Source organism: Scyliorhinus canicula, chromosome 13 (genome assembly GCF_902713615.1).
Source record: "Scyliorhinus canicula chromosome 13, sScyCan1.1, whole genome shotgun sequence".
Lineage (NCBI taxonomy): Eukaryota > Metazoa > Chordata > Chondrichthyes > Carcharhiniformes > Scyliorhinidae > Scyliorhinus > Scyliorhinus canicula.
The window spans coordinates 103,991,872-104,009,098 of record NC_052158.1 but is presented as its reverse complement, the minus strand read 5'-3'; the positions used below and the strand labels follow the sequence as shown (position 1 = coordinate 104,009,098).

Sequence of the window (17,227 nt, the reverse complement as noted above, 5' to 3'; positions counted from 1 at the left end):
CATTCAAAGGCACAACAGTAGTTTTCACAAATCTCCTAATTTATTTTACAATTTCATCCATTTAACTTAAACTTGCTTTTTCATTTGAACATGGTGTGGCCATGAACCAGTGTTGAGCATCAAGATATTAGCCTGCCATCATAAGGAAGAAAAGCATCAGTAAATTAATCTTCAAGACCAATTAAACTTTTTCCAGGCAGTACAGAAATCATGCTCTTCGAGAATACAACACTTATTTTTTGCTTTGCATTTCTTCCATTTTAGTGGTCGAATTCATTCAAGTAATGTATTCATTCTTTAAAAATGCAAACAGATTATGTACCTTACAGATTTCACAATGCAACTTATTGAGTCATTTACACTTTTTCAGTTCAGTGAATTAATTTTGATACAAGGTCTGCAAATAACTTGCCAATTATACAAAAACATTCCAAGTGCACAAGGTGAATTTTACAGGGAGTCTTATTGCTGGCCACCCACTGTAGTTTGTGACCGACTTTTAAAAAGGCAGCCCGATAGCGATGTTAACCTGCAGGTGGCCTCAACAAACTGAAAGTGGGGCTTTCGCTCCTTAGTGTAATCTCACCCTGGAGAGCTGCTCATCAATCTTATTAGGCACAAACATGGGGTACCACTTTGGGGGCATGCCCTCGATGCACACAAGGTACCCTCCAAAGGAGGTAACCATTATTTCCTTACCATGTTTTCACCTCGGATGGTAAAAATGCAGGCTTTCCATCTCATCCGTCTTCCACTGCCCAGCATTTTATGGCAGTGGAGATGGAATAAAGCCCTTAATTACCACTTAATTATACAATTAAGGGCTTCACAATGCCTAAGAAGCGGGTGACCGAGTGGGCACCTTACCCACTCATTGTATTATGGGGAAACGGTTATTATGAGGGTGGGTGGGAAGGCAGTAGATTAACCTCCTGTCATAATTTACATGCTCCCCCCTCTGAAAACACAGCAGTTGGGAGGCTGCAAATCCACATCCTGGGCATTCAATTGCATATTTACTCATGTACTTTAATTCAAAGTGATTGGAAGGCAAGAGAGTGAAAATTCTTACTTTTTGCCTTTTCATTTTTCCTAGATGGGCGCCATCTAATGCATGTCCTGTGCTCATCCAGGTAGAAAAGGCGAACCAAGCCTTTGCTTCCACCTTTTAACTTCACCATTTGAGTTCCAGACTGCATTACACTCATGCATCTTTCCACTGTGGAAAAAATCAAAATAGGTCAGTAAAAGTCAATTAGTAAGAATAAAAAAGCAGGTTTGATGTAAAAATGTTTTGTTGATTAACATGCTGCGGTACCTCAAAACTACATTAACAGATCCATTCAGTACTAAAATCTATGCAAATTATTCCAATAATATATCAATTTCCAAGAGTGTTCTCTTTTGCAGATGGGGAATAGGGAAGGATGCAAGATAGAATATTACACGATATTGTTACATTTTTTGTACGTTTCATAACTTCTATCAAAGGAAATGACGCACATTCCCGACATAGGGTAAGTCGATGAGTTCAAACATAAATATTTAAGTAAAAAGACATTAACTTTTCAATGAAATTTAAAACTTAACGTACCCTTTAATGAGAATTAAAAAGTTAGAGAAACAATACTACTCTAACAATATTTTTTCATTAAATATTGAAGAAAAAGACAGGCACACAAGAAATTTCACTTTAATACAGAAGTCGTACAATCCAATTCCTAACTCCCTTCTCCACAGCACTGTGAATATACCACACACACTGCAGTGGTTCAAGAAAGCAGCTCTACCACTAGCTTTCCAAGGATAATTAGGGGTAGGCAATAAATGCTGGCCCAATTGACAATAGCCACAACCCATGAATGAAATTTTAAATTGGTTCATTGCTGCCTTTGACCTTGCGACCCCCAAGTCTTGTCTCAACCCATCTGGTCACAACCCACAGTTTGGATTTGGATTTATCACGTTGTAGCCATGCAAAATGGCCACCTGCAAAGGACTATGGGAATTGTGGTTAATTTGGGACACAGACAGGTACTCAGCCTCTGTGTATTGCGCAAAGAAACCAGACTTGGCTGAAACTTGCATCCATTGAGAATCAATTACCATTTTCCCCAAGCCAATAGCATTCGCATTACGCACCATCAATGATAGCAGACTAACCGGCGCCACCCCCCTTATTTGGAAAGGCCTATGTGCCTGGGACAGTGACAGCTAGGACCCACCCAGCCACCGAGGTATCCGCCCCTAATTGGCTAAGATCGATGAGGGTGATCAAAAACCCTATCGATCCATTGGACCTGGATTAAGGACTGCCGAAAAGGGTGCGAAAGAGACAAAGGATAAAAAGCCCTGCGCACTAGAGATCGGTCTCTTTTGGACCGGCCTGTGCGAGACCAATTGCAGCATATCAACTAGCCAAGTTCAAGGACCCGCGATCGCTACCTGAAGGACGAGCCCAGCTGAGACGAACCTGAAGACTTCCAACCGACCACGTGGACCCGGATAAAGGCCTTATCTCACACAGTGCCGATCACTCGAAGTTAAGTAAAGGTCATCTTAGTTGTTAGGTGTAGTTTAGTACGAGCCACGTGTATTATTGCATAGAGATACAAGTCTTGTGCTAATAATAAACTGTATTTTTGAGCTAACATACTGGTTGTGTGGTCATTTGGTCAATATACTCAAACAGCTTGTGGTTCACATAAAGGGTAAAAAGGCAACAACGTATACGGAGGTACAGCGAAAAGTATTGTTCTGTGTGCAATCCAGACAGATCGTTCCAAACATGAAAAACAGAGGACATACAAGACATACACAATGTAATACATAGATATCAGAGTATAGTGCTACTCAGTACAGAAGCTGCATGGAGCGATCAGTTCAGTCCATAAGAGGGACATTCAGGAGTCTGCTAACAGCGGGGAAGAAGCTGTTTTTAATAATAATAATAATATTTTATTAGTGTCACAAGTAGGCTTACATTAACACTGCAATGAAGTTACTGTGAACATCCCCTAGATGCCACACCACGCCGCCTGTTCGGGTACACTTGAGGGAGAATTCAGAATGTCCAATTCACCTAACAAGCACGTCTTTCGGAACTTGTGGGAGGAAACCGGAGCATCAGGAGGAAACCCACGCAGACATTGGAAGAACGTGCAGACTCTGCAGAGACAGCGACCCAATCCGTAAATCGAACCCAGGTCTCTGGCGCTGTGAAGCAACAGTGCTAACCACGTTTCAATCTAACAGTCTGCAATTTGAGCATTGATTGGCAGTGGATGGGACACTTGTCTGCCATAGGAAGTCCCACCCAGACTGGCCAACAGCTTTCCAACCTGCACAAGCACAGTGCTGCAGTGGCCAGAAGCGGTACTGTAGTGCCCTGCCTGGAAACAAGTCCCCAGACCATTGGAAAGGGCGGTCCCCAGGGCAGAAGGATAGGGGGTTAGGAGTGGGTGGAAATTGTGGCATCGTGAGGTAGGCCATGGGGGGAGGGGGCCCAGAGCTTCAAAGTCCCAGAGGGGGGGGGGGGGGGGGGGGGGTGCCCCAACTCTGAAGGGATCTTCAGAATGAGCCAACCCCTTCCCAAAGGAGATGGAGAAAAGTTTTTTTTCTGTTTTCCACCCTTCCTGTACTCGTTCCCTCCAGCCTAATAATTGAGGTTGCGTGGTCTAAAAATTGAGGCTGCGTGGGAACAGACGCCCTCAAGTGACTCTTAGATGGCCACTTTAGGGTCTTAATAGGTGAAAAGACAGATTTCGCACCAGAAGCCTTGCCCGCCAAACTGTAAGATTGCATCTGGGTTAGGGATGCGGGTTCCCAGGGGAATCCTGACTGTTCAATTTTACGCCCCCTCACTGCCCCAAGAACCCCTGCCGTACACATGTAGGAGAGAACAAATTCTTATCAGTACCAGCTGTAAAGAATCAGAGAGTGGAGGACATAGCTTGTTTTTATATAGCACCTTTTTGCATTCTCAGAACATCCCAAAACATGTCCACTAATTAATTAGTTATAGGGTACCAAGCTGGGAGGCAAAACATTTGGACCAAAGATGCTTAAACCAAAAGCTAACAAAAACACCAATGGGAAGAACAATTAGTTAAACTGTTGGTTGAGAGATGGTCATTGGCCAAGACACTGGAAGAACTACCAGCTGTTCAAGAGTGCAATGGGATCTTTACGTCCTGCGAAACAGTCAGGTGGATCTAGAAGCAATGGCCAGAGACTTCACTGAACAGGGTTTCCAACAAAATTTATTTTTTTAAAGAATTTTTATTAAGTGCAAAAAGAGAATATACAATAACAATTAAATACGCGACCCAGTCTTCCCACACCATCCCAATGAAGCACTCACCGCACCCCCACCCCAAACCCCCCCCCCCCCCACCCCAGGGATTGCTGCTGCTGACATTTTAATTTTCCCCGAAAAAGTCGATGAAAGGCTGCCACCTCCGAGAGAACCCTAGCGTAGACCCTCTTAAGGCAAACTTTATTTTCTTGAGGCTGAGAAGCCCAGCCATGTCGGTAACCAAGTCTCTACAATCGGGGGCTTCGAGTCCCTCCACATTAATAAAATCCGTCTCCGGGCTAGAGAGGCAAAGGCCAAGACGTTGGCCTCTTTCGCCCCCTGAACTCTCGGGTCTTCTGACACTCCTAAGATTGCTATCTCTGGACTCGGCACCACCCGTGTGTTAAGCACCTTGGACATTGCTGTCGCGAACCCTTGCCAGAACACTCTAAGCTCCGGGCATGCCCAAAACATGTGGACATGGTTTGCAGGGCTGCCTTTGCACCTCATACAACTCTCTTCTACCCGAAAAAACTTGCTCATTCTCGCTGCCGTCATGTGTGCCCGGTGGTCTACCTTAAATTGAAATAGACTGAGCCTGGCACATGATGAGGAGGAATTAATCCTGCCCAGGACCTCTGCCCACAGACCCGCTTCCAACTCCTCACCTAGCTCCTCCTCCCACTTGCCCTTGAGCTCTTCCACCAGGGTTTCCTCCGTCTCCTGTAGTTCCTGGTAGATTTCCGATAACCTCCCCGCCCCCACTGAGGTGCCGGAGGCCACCCTTGTCCTGTATCCTCAGTGGTGGCAGCGTCGGAAAGGCCACTACCTGTTTTTTCAGGAAGGCTCGTACTTGCAGATATTTAAAGGCGTTTCCTGGCGGCAGATTAAATTTGTCCTCTAGCGCCTTCAACCTGAGAAAGCTTCCGTGTATGAACAGATCTCCCATCCTTCTGATGCCTGCCCTCTGCCAGCTCAGGAACCCACCATCCATCCTACTCGGGACAAACCTGTTGCATATCGGGGTCCAGACCGACACTCCCTCCACCTTCTTGTACCTCCTCCACTGTCCCCAGATCCGCAGTGTCACCACCACCACCAGACTTGTGGAGTGTTTTCCAACAAAACTTGCGTCCCATCGGAAAATTGATGAAGCAGTATTTGGAGGCCTCATCGTCTGATCCTGTGCCACCGACTGGTGCTCACTCTTGGCTCCTTTCTTTTTCCTCCAGGTTGTGCTCCTGATTTTGCAAGTTACTCTCTGAAATGCTGAACTCTTCTCTTTGTTGCACTTATATGATTCTCTGTTCTGCAAGAATTTCTACTTAAAAATAGGCTCTTGAAAATAGACTTTTAAAAACAAAAGCACAAAAATCACATGACCCCTCTACAATATTTGACAGTGAATTCAGCCCAGTAAACCATTTACTACTTCTCTCCTGCTTCCCCAGCTTACTGCCACTCGTGTGTTTTGTTTCAAAAGGCTACACTGATCATTTCCAAGCTTTCCCTGTACAAAGCTCCAATATTGGAAGGGTTGCAATATTGAACCACCAAAAGGACATGCAGGCGAGTTGATCCCATAATTCACAAATGGATGGGCAGTACAGTGGCACAGTGGGTTAGCGCTGCGGCCTCACGGCACCAAGGTCCCAGGTTCAAACCCGGCTCTGGGTCACTGTCCGTTGTCCGTGTGGAGTTTGCACATTCTCCCCGTGTTTGCGTGGGTTTCGCCCCCACAACCCAAAAATGTGCAAGCTAGGTGGTTTGGCCACACTAAATTGCCCCTTAATTGGAAAAAATGAATTGGGTACTCTAAATTTTTTTTTAAATAAATAAATCGCAACGGGGTCAGCACAAGAGAACAGATAAAATCCAGGGTACAACAGTGGCATAAATGGCCCAGGTAAACTTTTGGGGCTAAAATATTCAGATAACCTTTGCTAATTTTTCCCTCATAGATCCATTTATGTCATCCATTGTGATAAATCTTGGAAACAAATTCTGAACCTTATTGATGCAGCATATAATAAATAGTACAAGCACAAATCTATAAAAACAGAGTTCAGGGATGGCATGATGCGCAGTGGTTAGCACTGCTGCCTACGACACTGAGGACCTGGGTTCGATCCCATCATTGGATCACTGTCTGTATGAAGTTTGCACATTCTCTTCGTGTCTGCGTGAGTTTCACCCCCACAACCCCAGGGTAGATGGATTGGTCACACTAAATTACTCCTTAATTGGAAAAAAATTATTGGATACTCTAAAATTTTGAAAAAAATGGAGGTCAGATTTCTAAAAAGAAAGTTCCATTTGTACCTTCATAGTCTATTTTAATTACAGAAATACAATAAAATTCTAAATACAGGGTAGCTTTATTGTTGATAAAATTTTAAAATCAAGGCTTTATAAGCATACAAGTATCATATCTAAAATAGGTTATGATGCACATCCTTTTCTTCTCCTGCAAGTTTCTTCCAAAGTTTTAAAGCAATCACCAAGTAGTTCTTGACAGCTGCAGTAAATATTCAATTCTTGCAAAGTTTTAAATAAGTGCACAAATTTTATTCTCAGCATTCCTAAACTTACACAATTCCTTTTCTAAACAGATAGTGAAAGCTAATTCATGACAGAACTTTACAAGCCCTTCACTGGACACAAATAGATCAATTATACCAACCTATTTGCTCCAATCTGAATTTCTGTGGGGCTGCAACACTACAGCCCACACTTAGCATCCCCGAAGCCAGAAGGAAAGACATTCTAGCAGACAAGGATTCCAGATATCGCGAAAAACAAATCCATGTTTTGCTGCCCACTGCTTCTCCTGCTCAACAAGAATTGGTTCCCTTCATCAAGTCAAATGCTGCACAGTATGACCTACCAATCCCACTGCAGAGGCCTAATCCGACACTGATCTCATCGTCAAATCTTGTTTTGTAATATACAGCAGCCTAATACTAAAGCACATAGTATTAAGAGCCTTGCAAGCTTGTAAATGTGTGTTTACTAATGTGTTGCTGTACATCAGGGCTGCACAAACATTGGCCTCCAAATCTATGGAAGCTAGCCCTCAAAATCCTGACAATTGAGCCCTATTTGCATTTTATATATTTATTTAGTGTTTATTCCAATTTGAAATTTGTGTCCCTTGATGTTCAGAAAGTATCATAAAATGTTTTGCAGTCATGAAATACTTTTGAAGAGTGGGCATCGTTGTAATGTAGAAAATACATTATAGGTTCAGAACACCAACACTTAGTAACAGCAGTTTGAAATACGTACAAATTAACGGGAATATGGATTTAAATGTTTGCGGTCCAAGATGACCAGGTGTGGATCGTTTATGATATCACAAGCTGAGACACGTCACAGTCCTTCCAACCAATTCTGAGCACTTCCCAAGTCAGCTTCTGTTAACAATTTTAAGCAGTCTTTGTCAACTGAACCAACGAGAGATATTAAGAGAAATAACTAAAAGTTTGGTCAAAGAGGTATACAGTCTTCATAGTAGGTAGATCCGTTTAGGAAAGGAAATACAGAGCTTAGGCCTAGAAGGATGAAGGGAATAGGGAACGCACAAGAGAAAACAGAGTTCTTGGAAGAGTTTTAACATTGGAGAAAAATGGTGTGTGAAGCTTTGGAGGATGAGAATTTTAAATTTAACATGATAAATTTGAGGACCAGCGGGTCAGTGATCACAGGATCTCAGGGTCACAGGGGCAATGAGCGAGCATGACATGGTGCAGGTTGGGAAAAATGCTTTGGACCAGCTCTAGTTTATGGAGAATGGAATATAAAAATCTGCCCGGCTGTAATATCAAGTCTGGAGGTTGCAGCAAAAGATTGACAACGGCATGGGTGATGTTACAGAGGTGAATGTAGATGGTTTCTGTGATGGAGAAAACGTAGTCGGAAGCTCAGCCCAGTGTCTAAACAGGTTGCATTCCATCTGTAACCACGAATCCAAATTACCGATGCATTTTAAAAACCTTCAACAGAACCCTGAAAAGTTTTACTCGGGGCTTACATGCCATATTAAACTGAATTTCAACTGCACCAGCCATCACTATACTTTCTGAAGCATCAAAACACAGATTCAGAAAGCATCCTACTATACCACTCCATTGGGATTTTGATTAGTAATTGCATTAAGCACGAGTTTTTAAATTTAGACTTTCTGAATCTGAGGCATCTCACAGCTTGCTATCATGCCCTATTATAAATATAGACAAAAAAAAAACAACAGCAAGCTAATTCAGTTTTCTACAGCAAAGGGCAAAAATGAAACCCTTTTCCGGTTTAACACATTGCATTTCTGTGCAACAAAGTTGTGCACGTGGTTGGAATTTTCCATTCTGGGACCTTGCTCTAGCAGTTGGAGGAACAGAAACGAGTGTTTCAGGTCACAGAGGCTGCTTGGAAATTGGGCAACCCCAGCCTGAGTAATTATGCAGTCGGGCGTTTCCCAACATTTCACATAGCAGGGTGGGCTGGATGGAGCACACGCCCTGCTGTCATATGCAGGTGTCATTTTTAAAAGGCACTCTGACAGCAATTCACTCAACACAGGAGGAGATGGCCCAAAGGAACACAGGGAGCTCCGGTGCTCAAATTCACCGATGCCTCCTTGGGCATCCTGCTTGATGAAGTGAAGGCCAAGGACATCATCTATTCACAGGATGGGAGGAGGAGGCCTACCAGGGAGATGATCCCAGCATGGGAGCTTCTCCAGGGCAATCAATAGCCAAGGTGTACAATGGACAGAATGAATGACGTACCTGTTCTGCCAGGGTAAATGAATCCTCAATTCCTGTCACACCTCACTGAATTGTACAGGGGAAATGGCCTCAGTGGCAACGTGATAAGGTGATGCCAGATAGCCCCACTACTCTGCAGCTGGAGAGGCCACTTGGGGATCATTGAACTTGCCACACAGAGAGCTCACAAGCCATCTGGGAGAGGGATGTGCAAGGGAGATGAAGAGGGTCACTGCTAATGACATGCCTCTGTGAGCTTCATCGCCATATCTGCATGGCGTCACCGCTCTGGAGGGTGTTGGCCCTGAAACTTTGTGGACAACCTGCAGTGCATCAATCAGATGTCACCTAATCCAGTAAGACTGGAAGCATGATAATAATAATATTTATTAGTGTCATAAGTAGGCTTACATTAACACTGTAATGAAGTTACTGTGAAAATCTCCTCGTCTCCACACTCCGGTGCCTGAGGGAGAGTTCAGAATGTCCAATTCACCTAACAAGCACATCTTTCAGGACTTGTGGGAGGAAACCCACGCAGACACAGGGAGAACGTGCAGACTCCGCACAGACAGTGACCCAAGCCAAGATACTTGAAACACAATTTCTCTCAACCGCATCATTTCTCTTGGCACAGGAGAAGTTAAGCCATAATAGCAGGGAGGGAGCAGAAAGAGGGCCAGCCACACTGAAAACAACTGACCAACTTCACGGAACAGGCAGCCCAGCTGGTAGGAATGCAGTGGGACAGATCCCGTGGAGATGGAGAGATTGTTTGGCAATCAGAAAGAACCCATGCACATCATAAAAACCTAACAAATTAGCGTTCTAACTGTCTAAGGCCCCTCATGCAGTAATTTGCTTTCTCCTCTCTCACTTATAGCCACCACCAGGAAGAGGGCATGGCAAAAAAGTAATAAAGTCCTGTCCAGTACTCAAACAAGCCCAGGCGGGAGCGAGAACATTAAAGGGTAAGGTAGTGAACGTAGAGAAGCATCCTAGCAGTCATCTGCACCCTCCACCAACCTAGAGGCATCACAGCAGTTACCTGCACCCTCCACCAAACCAGAGGCACACATCACGGTCGGTATTAGATCTAATTTAAGAATGGTCCGACATCCTGGTGGCCACTGCATGGACATATGTCCGGAGCAAGGGAGGTAGGCGAAGCCAAGTTCACCAGCATTTGGAGGACTGCTGGGGAACAGGCATTTGCGAGGTTCACACCCTATGATGGTTGAGAAAGGAAAGAAAAATTTGAAGTTTGGATTTCACAAGTGGTTGCACAGCTGCTGTATTATTGCAAAACTTATCACACTTTTGTAAATATAATTCACTTGTACTTTATTTACAATAGAGCCTGGGTCCACCCATGTCCCCTGGAATCATGCATGTGCACGGAGACAGAGTTCTTCATCAGGGCCCTTGCAAGACATTTGCAAGAGGTCCCGCACACACGCTAAGCCTTTGCCCTTCACAAACTCATCTCACCCAAGGGCCCAGTATTGTACATTCTACATGCTTCAGTTCCCCAGAATTTGCATTACCCTCTGTATCCCTCTAATAACCCCCAGTGCCTCTTCACTAGATATCATCCTCACAACCTTCCTTCCCATCAACTCCCACTGTCATCCTGTTCCATCACTGGTAACCTTAGTATGCCCCCCAAGGTTGCTCCACTGACCCCTTCCTCTGAACCCCTTTCTCTCCTCTCTCTTCAACCCCCCCCCCCCCCCCCCACCGTCCTCCCAATGTCCCTTTCCAGTGCCTGCATGCACTCCAGGACAGCACTCACCACCCTCCCATCCCATCTCATCTCATCCATTCTATGACCCCATCAACATCTCTTTCCCCAACCACCACCAATCTCCCACTCTAGGACCCCACCCCACCTCTTCATTCCTCTCTTCCTCATTCATTTCCTCTCCCAGCCACCCAACAGCACCTCCTGCAGCTTTACACCTGCTGCTTGAAGATTCACCTCCTGGAAGAAGCTGTGCCGAGAGCAACCACCTCTTTTAAGTCATTACCCTGGGAAGATCCACACGGTTGATGCTCCACCCACTCGCTGCTTCCCAGAGTGCTCCAGAATCTGGTCGCTGGAGGATTCCCTATTTTCAGATATCTGTGAGCTGCCCCAGGTCTTCTACAGGTAAGGGCTGGCATGTAAATGTCATGTTGGTCCAGATATGTTCTGGACCTGTGTGATACCCCACCAGCAGCAGAGATGATTGGGTGGTGTTTTTTGTTCCCACAAACTATGGCAGCTGTAAAGGAGAGATTTGCAGCTATGAAGAGAGATAGGATAGGCTTGGGTTGTTTTCCTTCGAACAGAGGAAGAGGTGTGATCTAATGGAGGTGTACAAAATTATGAGGGACCTAGACAGTGGACAGGAAAGACCTCTTTCCCCGAGCTGAGGGGCCAATGACCAGGAGAAATAGATTTAAGTTGATTGGGTGAAGGATTAGAAGGGACATGAGGAAAAACACTTTTCACCCAGAGGGTGGTGGGCATTACATCTGCAATTCACTGCCTAAGTTGTTGGTTGGGGCAGAAATGCTCAACTCCTGAATCTGCATCTGAAGGCTACGAACCAGGTGCAAAAGTGGGATTAAAAGCAGCTAGTTACTTTTTTCTTTTATGGCAGACACAGACCCGATGGAGTGAATGGCCTCTTTCTGTGCCGTATCTTTTCTATGGTTCTATCACTTTACTCCAGCTGAAAACCGATTCTTCAGTTAAGCGCTTAAAGCCAGAGAGTGTTTGGAACAACATTGTTCAGCAACACAGTAACCACTAGATTAGGACACGAGATGGTGAGTGAGCGATCCTTAATCCTTTTAACATTCTGAGCACTTCCAGTTGAAGCACTGTACCAATATTTCTGCATGAAATATTTAAATTTTGATTGGTACCCTCGATACTCAAGATGGCATTGGAGTAGAGAAGTGTTGTTGCAATTATATAGGGTGTTGGTGAGACCATATCTGGAGTATTGTGCCCAGTTTTGGTCTCCTTATCTGAGGACGGATGTGGTGGCTTTGGAGGCAGTTCAGAGGAGGTTCACCAGATTGATTCTCAGGACGAAAGGGTTGGTGAATGAGAAGAGATTAAACAGTTTGAGCTTATTCTCGCTGGAGTTTAGAAGGATGAGAGGGGGCTTGAGGTGTATAAAATACAAAATGGGATTGATAAAGTAAATGCAGACTTACGGTGGTGACGATGGAGTGAGTGGTTGCACACAGGACAGCTCCAGCTCAAAAGGCATTGATTTAAGTTCTTTTTACCTGAAAATGGAAAATTTTGACGGGAAAGTGTAGCTGAAGGGTGGAGGAGAAGTTCCCCCAGGAGTGGCATGTCTACTGGTCATCAGACCTGGCAGAATGTTAAAGACCTGGCCAAGGAACTGGAAGAGACCTGTGGTGCAGCAACAATTGGAATAATGGCCGAGGGGGATGGGCTGTCGCATGCTGGAAAACCCCAGATGGAGCAGTTGATGGTGTTCATCAAAGAGGAGTTTTTGTGGTGAGCCAAGGGGTATTGGTGGGGACAGAGTATGCGGGAATCGTGATTTCTGACCACGCACCGTTTGAGGCAGGAACAGCGGTCTTCCTGCATGAGACGCATCTCCGAGTGAAGGACCAGTTTAGGTTGAGAAAGGGATGGGTGGGTCAGGTCAGGTATTCCACTGGGGTTTGATTCAATGACGTTGGGGGGGGGGGGGGGGGGGGGGGGTGTTGACCAACCTGTTGAGTAAAAAAAAAACGGGGTTTGTAAGTGCCAAGGAAGTGTGAGATTCAGGGGGGAGATATGCGATGGTGAGCGTGGTGCTGGAGGGGATATCGGTGGTGCGAGTGAATGTATATGCACCGAACTGAGACAACATGGAGTTTGTGAGGGGGTTGCTAGGACGATTCCAGACTTGAACATACATCAGTTGATCATGGGAGGGGACTTTAATTGTGTGCTGGAGCCTAGGGTGGATAGGTCGAGCCCCAAGTCAATGAGAAGGTTGAGGATGGTGAAGGTGCTGGGAGGATTTATGGAAAGGATAGGTATGGTGGACCTATGGAGGTTTAAGAACCTGGGGGAGAGGGAGTACTCCTTCTTCTTGCACAAGTACAAAATATACTCCAGAATTTATTTTTTTGTGATGAGCTGAGAGGTGTTGGTGGGGTGGTGTGAGAAGAGTATGCAGGAATCGTGATTTCTGACCACGCACCACACTGGCTGGAGGTTTGACTTCATTCGCGACAGGAACAGAGGCCGGGATGGAGGCTACACCCGGGTTTCCAGCGGACAGGTGGTTCTGCGATAAGGTGCAGTCGGTGATTAAGGTTTACGTGAAGCTGAAACAAAATGGGGAGGTATCGGCGACCACATTCTGGAAGGCATCAAAGGCGGTGATTCAGGGGAAATCATCTCGTTCAAGGTGCACAGAGATAGGAGGAGGAGAGGGGAGTATGGACGATTATTGGATGAGAAGATTTGAGAGCCCCCACCGTGGAGGATTTGGCAAAGAGAAATAAGTTACAGGGGCAGTTTGATAGGCTGATGATGGGAAAGGCTGTTGGGCAGCTGCGGGAGTGAAGGGGGTTGCAATATGATTATGGAGAGAAGGCGAGCCGCACGCTAGCCCATCAGCTACCGAGGCAGGCCACGTCCAGACAAATCCTGGGAGTATGGACAGGGAAGGGGGAGGTAATGTTGGAGCCGGGTAAGATAAACGAGGCGTTAAGGAAGTAGTGTGAGAAATTGTACAGGGCCGATCCTGGGGTGAGGAAGGGAATATGGGACGGTTTCTGGACGGGCTGGAATTCCCACAGCTGGATGAGGAAAAGAGGCAGGCGCACGAGGAGCAATCAGGGTTAGGAAAGTTGATGGAAAGCATAAGAGCGATGAAGTCGGGAAACGCCCCCGGAGCTGGGCGGTTACCCGGCAGAGTTTTATAGGAGTTTCCGATGGATTTAGCACCACATTTATTGGGGGTGTTTAGCAAGGCGCCGGAGGAGGAGGGAGCTGCCGGAGACAATGACACAGGCGACGATCACGTTAATTTCGAAGAAAGGGAGTGCGGGTCATACAGGCCCATATCTTTGTGAAGGGTGAGCAAATTTCCAGTAATATTAGGCGATTACGAAATGTGATCATGACCCCTTCAAGGGGAGGGGTTAGTGGTATCTATGGAGAAGGAGAAGGCGTTCGACTGGGTGGAGTGGCGGTACCTGTTTGAGGTTCTTGAAAGGTTTGTGTTTGGGCTGAGGTTTGTGGCGTGGGTGCATCTGCTGTTCACGCTGGTGATAGAGCCCTTGGCGATGGCCTTTCGGGGGCCAACGGAGTGACAGGGGATTACGAGTGGGAGTAGGAAACATCGGGTGTCACTGTATGCAGACGACCTATTGCTGTTCGTCTCAGACCCGTTGGAGAGTATGGTGAGAGTTACAGCTGATAAGAGAGGTTCAGGGCCGTCTCGGGCTATAAGTTGAATGTGGCAAAAAGCAAGGTGTTTCCGGTGAGCGTGGTGGGTCGGCAAGCCAATTTAGAGGCGTTGCCATTTGAGTAGCCGGAGATCGGTTTGGATATCTGGGAGTCCAGGTGACGGGGGAGTGGGCGACCATGCACAAATTGAACTTGACAAAAGTTGGTAGAGGAGGTAAAGGAGGACTTTAGGAGATGAGATACGTTACACCTGACACTGGCGGTGATGGTCCAAGTGGTGAAAATGAATTTCCTGCCTCGGCTCCTATTCATATTCCCGACCCTCCCAGTCTTCATTCCGAAGGCCTTTTTCTGAAAGCTGGACGCAGCAATCTCTGAGTTTACTTCGGCGGGAATAGAACCCAAGGTAAAGAAGACCCCCGGGGGGGGGGGGGGAGGGGGGGCTTACCTAATCTGCTGCACTATTACTGGGCGGTGAACATGGAGAAAGTGAGGCGGTGGTGGAAAGGAGAGGGGTTAGAATGGTTTAGGATGGAGCAGGGGTCCTGTCGTGGGTCCAGCCCAAGGGCCAGGGTGACAGCAGCACTACCACTGGCACCAAGGAGATATACTGACAGCCCGGTCGTACAGTCCACATTTGGGTGTGGAATCAGCTGAGTAGACACTTTAGAATGGAGTTGATGTCGGTGCAAACACCACTGTGTGAGAACCACGGGTTCAAGCCGGGGGAAATGGATGGCATGTATAGGAAGTGGAGAGAAGTGGGGCTGGTGAGGGTGAAGGATCTACATCTGGAGGAAAGGTTTGCAAATCTGGAAGAGCTGAGGAAGAGGGTAGAACTCCTGAAGGGAAGCAAATTCAAATGCAAGTGAGGGACTTTGCGGGGAAGGTATGGAGAGGGTTTCACAGGGGAATTGAGGGGAGCAGCGGAGGGTTCTGAGACATGGTGAGGGCTGTTTACGGCCATGTTTGAGGAATCATGCATCGGGGGGATGGGGGGGGAGCGTGCTAAGGTGCTATGGAGGAGAAACTGGTGCAAATTGTAACGCGTGAGATGTGGAGAAACTTATTTATGTTGTTTGTACTTTTGAATATATTTGGAATGATAAAGTAATCATTGACCAGATGTTGCCCCTTGTGGGGCAATCCAAAATGAGAGGTCACGGATATAGGTTGAGAGGTCATAGATTTAGAATGGAGAAGAGGAGGAACTACTTCTCGCAGAGGGTGGTGAATTTGTGGAACTCACTGCCCCCTGGTGCAGTGGAAACTGGGTCATTAAATTGTTTCAAGAATTGCACATTCTCCCCGTGTCTGCATGGGTCTCATGCCCACAACCCAAGAGATGAGCAGGGTAGGTTGATTGGCTACGCTAAATTGCCCCTTGGAATTTTTTTTTTAATGGTTTCAAGGAGATAGATATATTTCTGATTTTAAAAAAAGCAGGTTAAAGGTATATGGGCAACAGGTTGGTTAAGTGGATTTGAGACCAGGAAAAGATCAGCTATGATCTGATTGAATGGCGGAGCAGGCTCGAAGGGCTGAATTGTCTACTTCTGCTCCTAATTCCTATGGCTTAACCATCAGAGGACAACACAACATTTACCTGTTTACTGGACCTGAAGAAAGCTGTGTGCAGTGTTACTGTGAAAGGGAAAGCCTATTGTAAATAACCTACTCATTCATTTTATTTTGCAATCCATTAATGAATAAAGATGGACAGTTTTCCCCAAATGGCTCTATATCTTGGCCAATAATCTTTTCATTAACCATTCCTAGAAGCTGCTGTGCAATTACTTGATTGCTTGCTGCTGTACAATTGCTCAGTTTCAGGAAATTCACATTCCAAATATGAAAAGAATTGCCACCCTGTTTCAGTTTCCAAAACATTCCAGTGTAAGAAATGTAAGATTAGATTGTTGTGCAATTTATCATCTCCTCTCTGCTTTGACAGGTAAGACAACTCTGCTTTGACAGGTAAGACAGCTACATCAAAAGTGTGCACTGATATTCATTAATTATTAATACTTGCATACCTACTCCATAATAGAAAAGAGAAGCCAGTTTTGCTGCACTCTTTTAAACTGCAGGCGACTATTTCAATGAATTGGCATACATTTCAATGCCTCCATCGCAATATCAATGCAGAATATATTACTGATGAAATTTGACAATGTGCACTGGCCTGTATCACGATCCACCAAGATGTCACATCAAATGTACTTTATATAAACATCACTCTAAAGCTGCAAATAAGATTCTATATCCCCAAATACATATTTACTAACCAGAGCAATATTTCGGCTTCATTTTCTATATTTTTATATCAAGAACTCACAAATAAAAATATGGTTGGTAGGGATATTTATATACTGCAATTCAACAGCATTTGGATGGTAGCAAACAGCTACATTTTTCAACTGTCACATATGCAAAATTTAAGGTTTAACCCTTTTTAATTGTTTCCTTCGCAGTTAATAATTGACAGCTGTCAAGTTGAATTCGAGTCAAATAAAACCAGAGACAGTCTGTCCACAGAAAGCTATTTGGTGGTTAGAACTAGATTTGTAACAGCAAATTTACTTAATCACATATTTAATTGTTGCATAATGGTTACCAATATATTAAGCATTATTTAATGGAATGTCCCTTTAAAAAAAGGAGAAAATCAATGCAGTTTTATTCACTCAAATGAAATGCTGTGTAGTTGAATAGAGCCCAATAAAA

General features: G+C 45.3%; 1 protein-coding gene across 5 annotated transcripts in view; it reads right to left on the bottom strand.

Moving 5' to 3' along the window:
• The window catches only part of plch1 (phospholipase C, eta 1), a 200,473-nt gene that overhangs the window by 103,339 nt on the left and 79,907 nt on the right, over window positions 1–17,227 (bottom strand). For 3 of the 5 annotated variants that reach the window (XM_038815875.1, XM_038815877.1, XM_038815878.1), the window contains one exon: window positions 1,073–1,219. In XM_038815875.1, coding sequence (XP_038671803.1) covers window positions 1,073–1,219 — 147 coding nt within the window. Of the gene's footprint in view, window positions 1–1,072; window positions 1,220–6,980; window positions 7,144–17,227 lie in introns of those variants that run through there. The other 2 variants (XM_038815879.1, XM_038815874.1) reach the window with 2 other exon arrangements.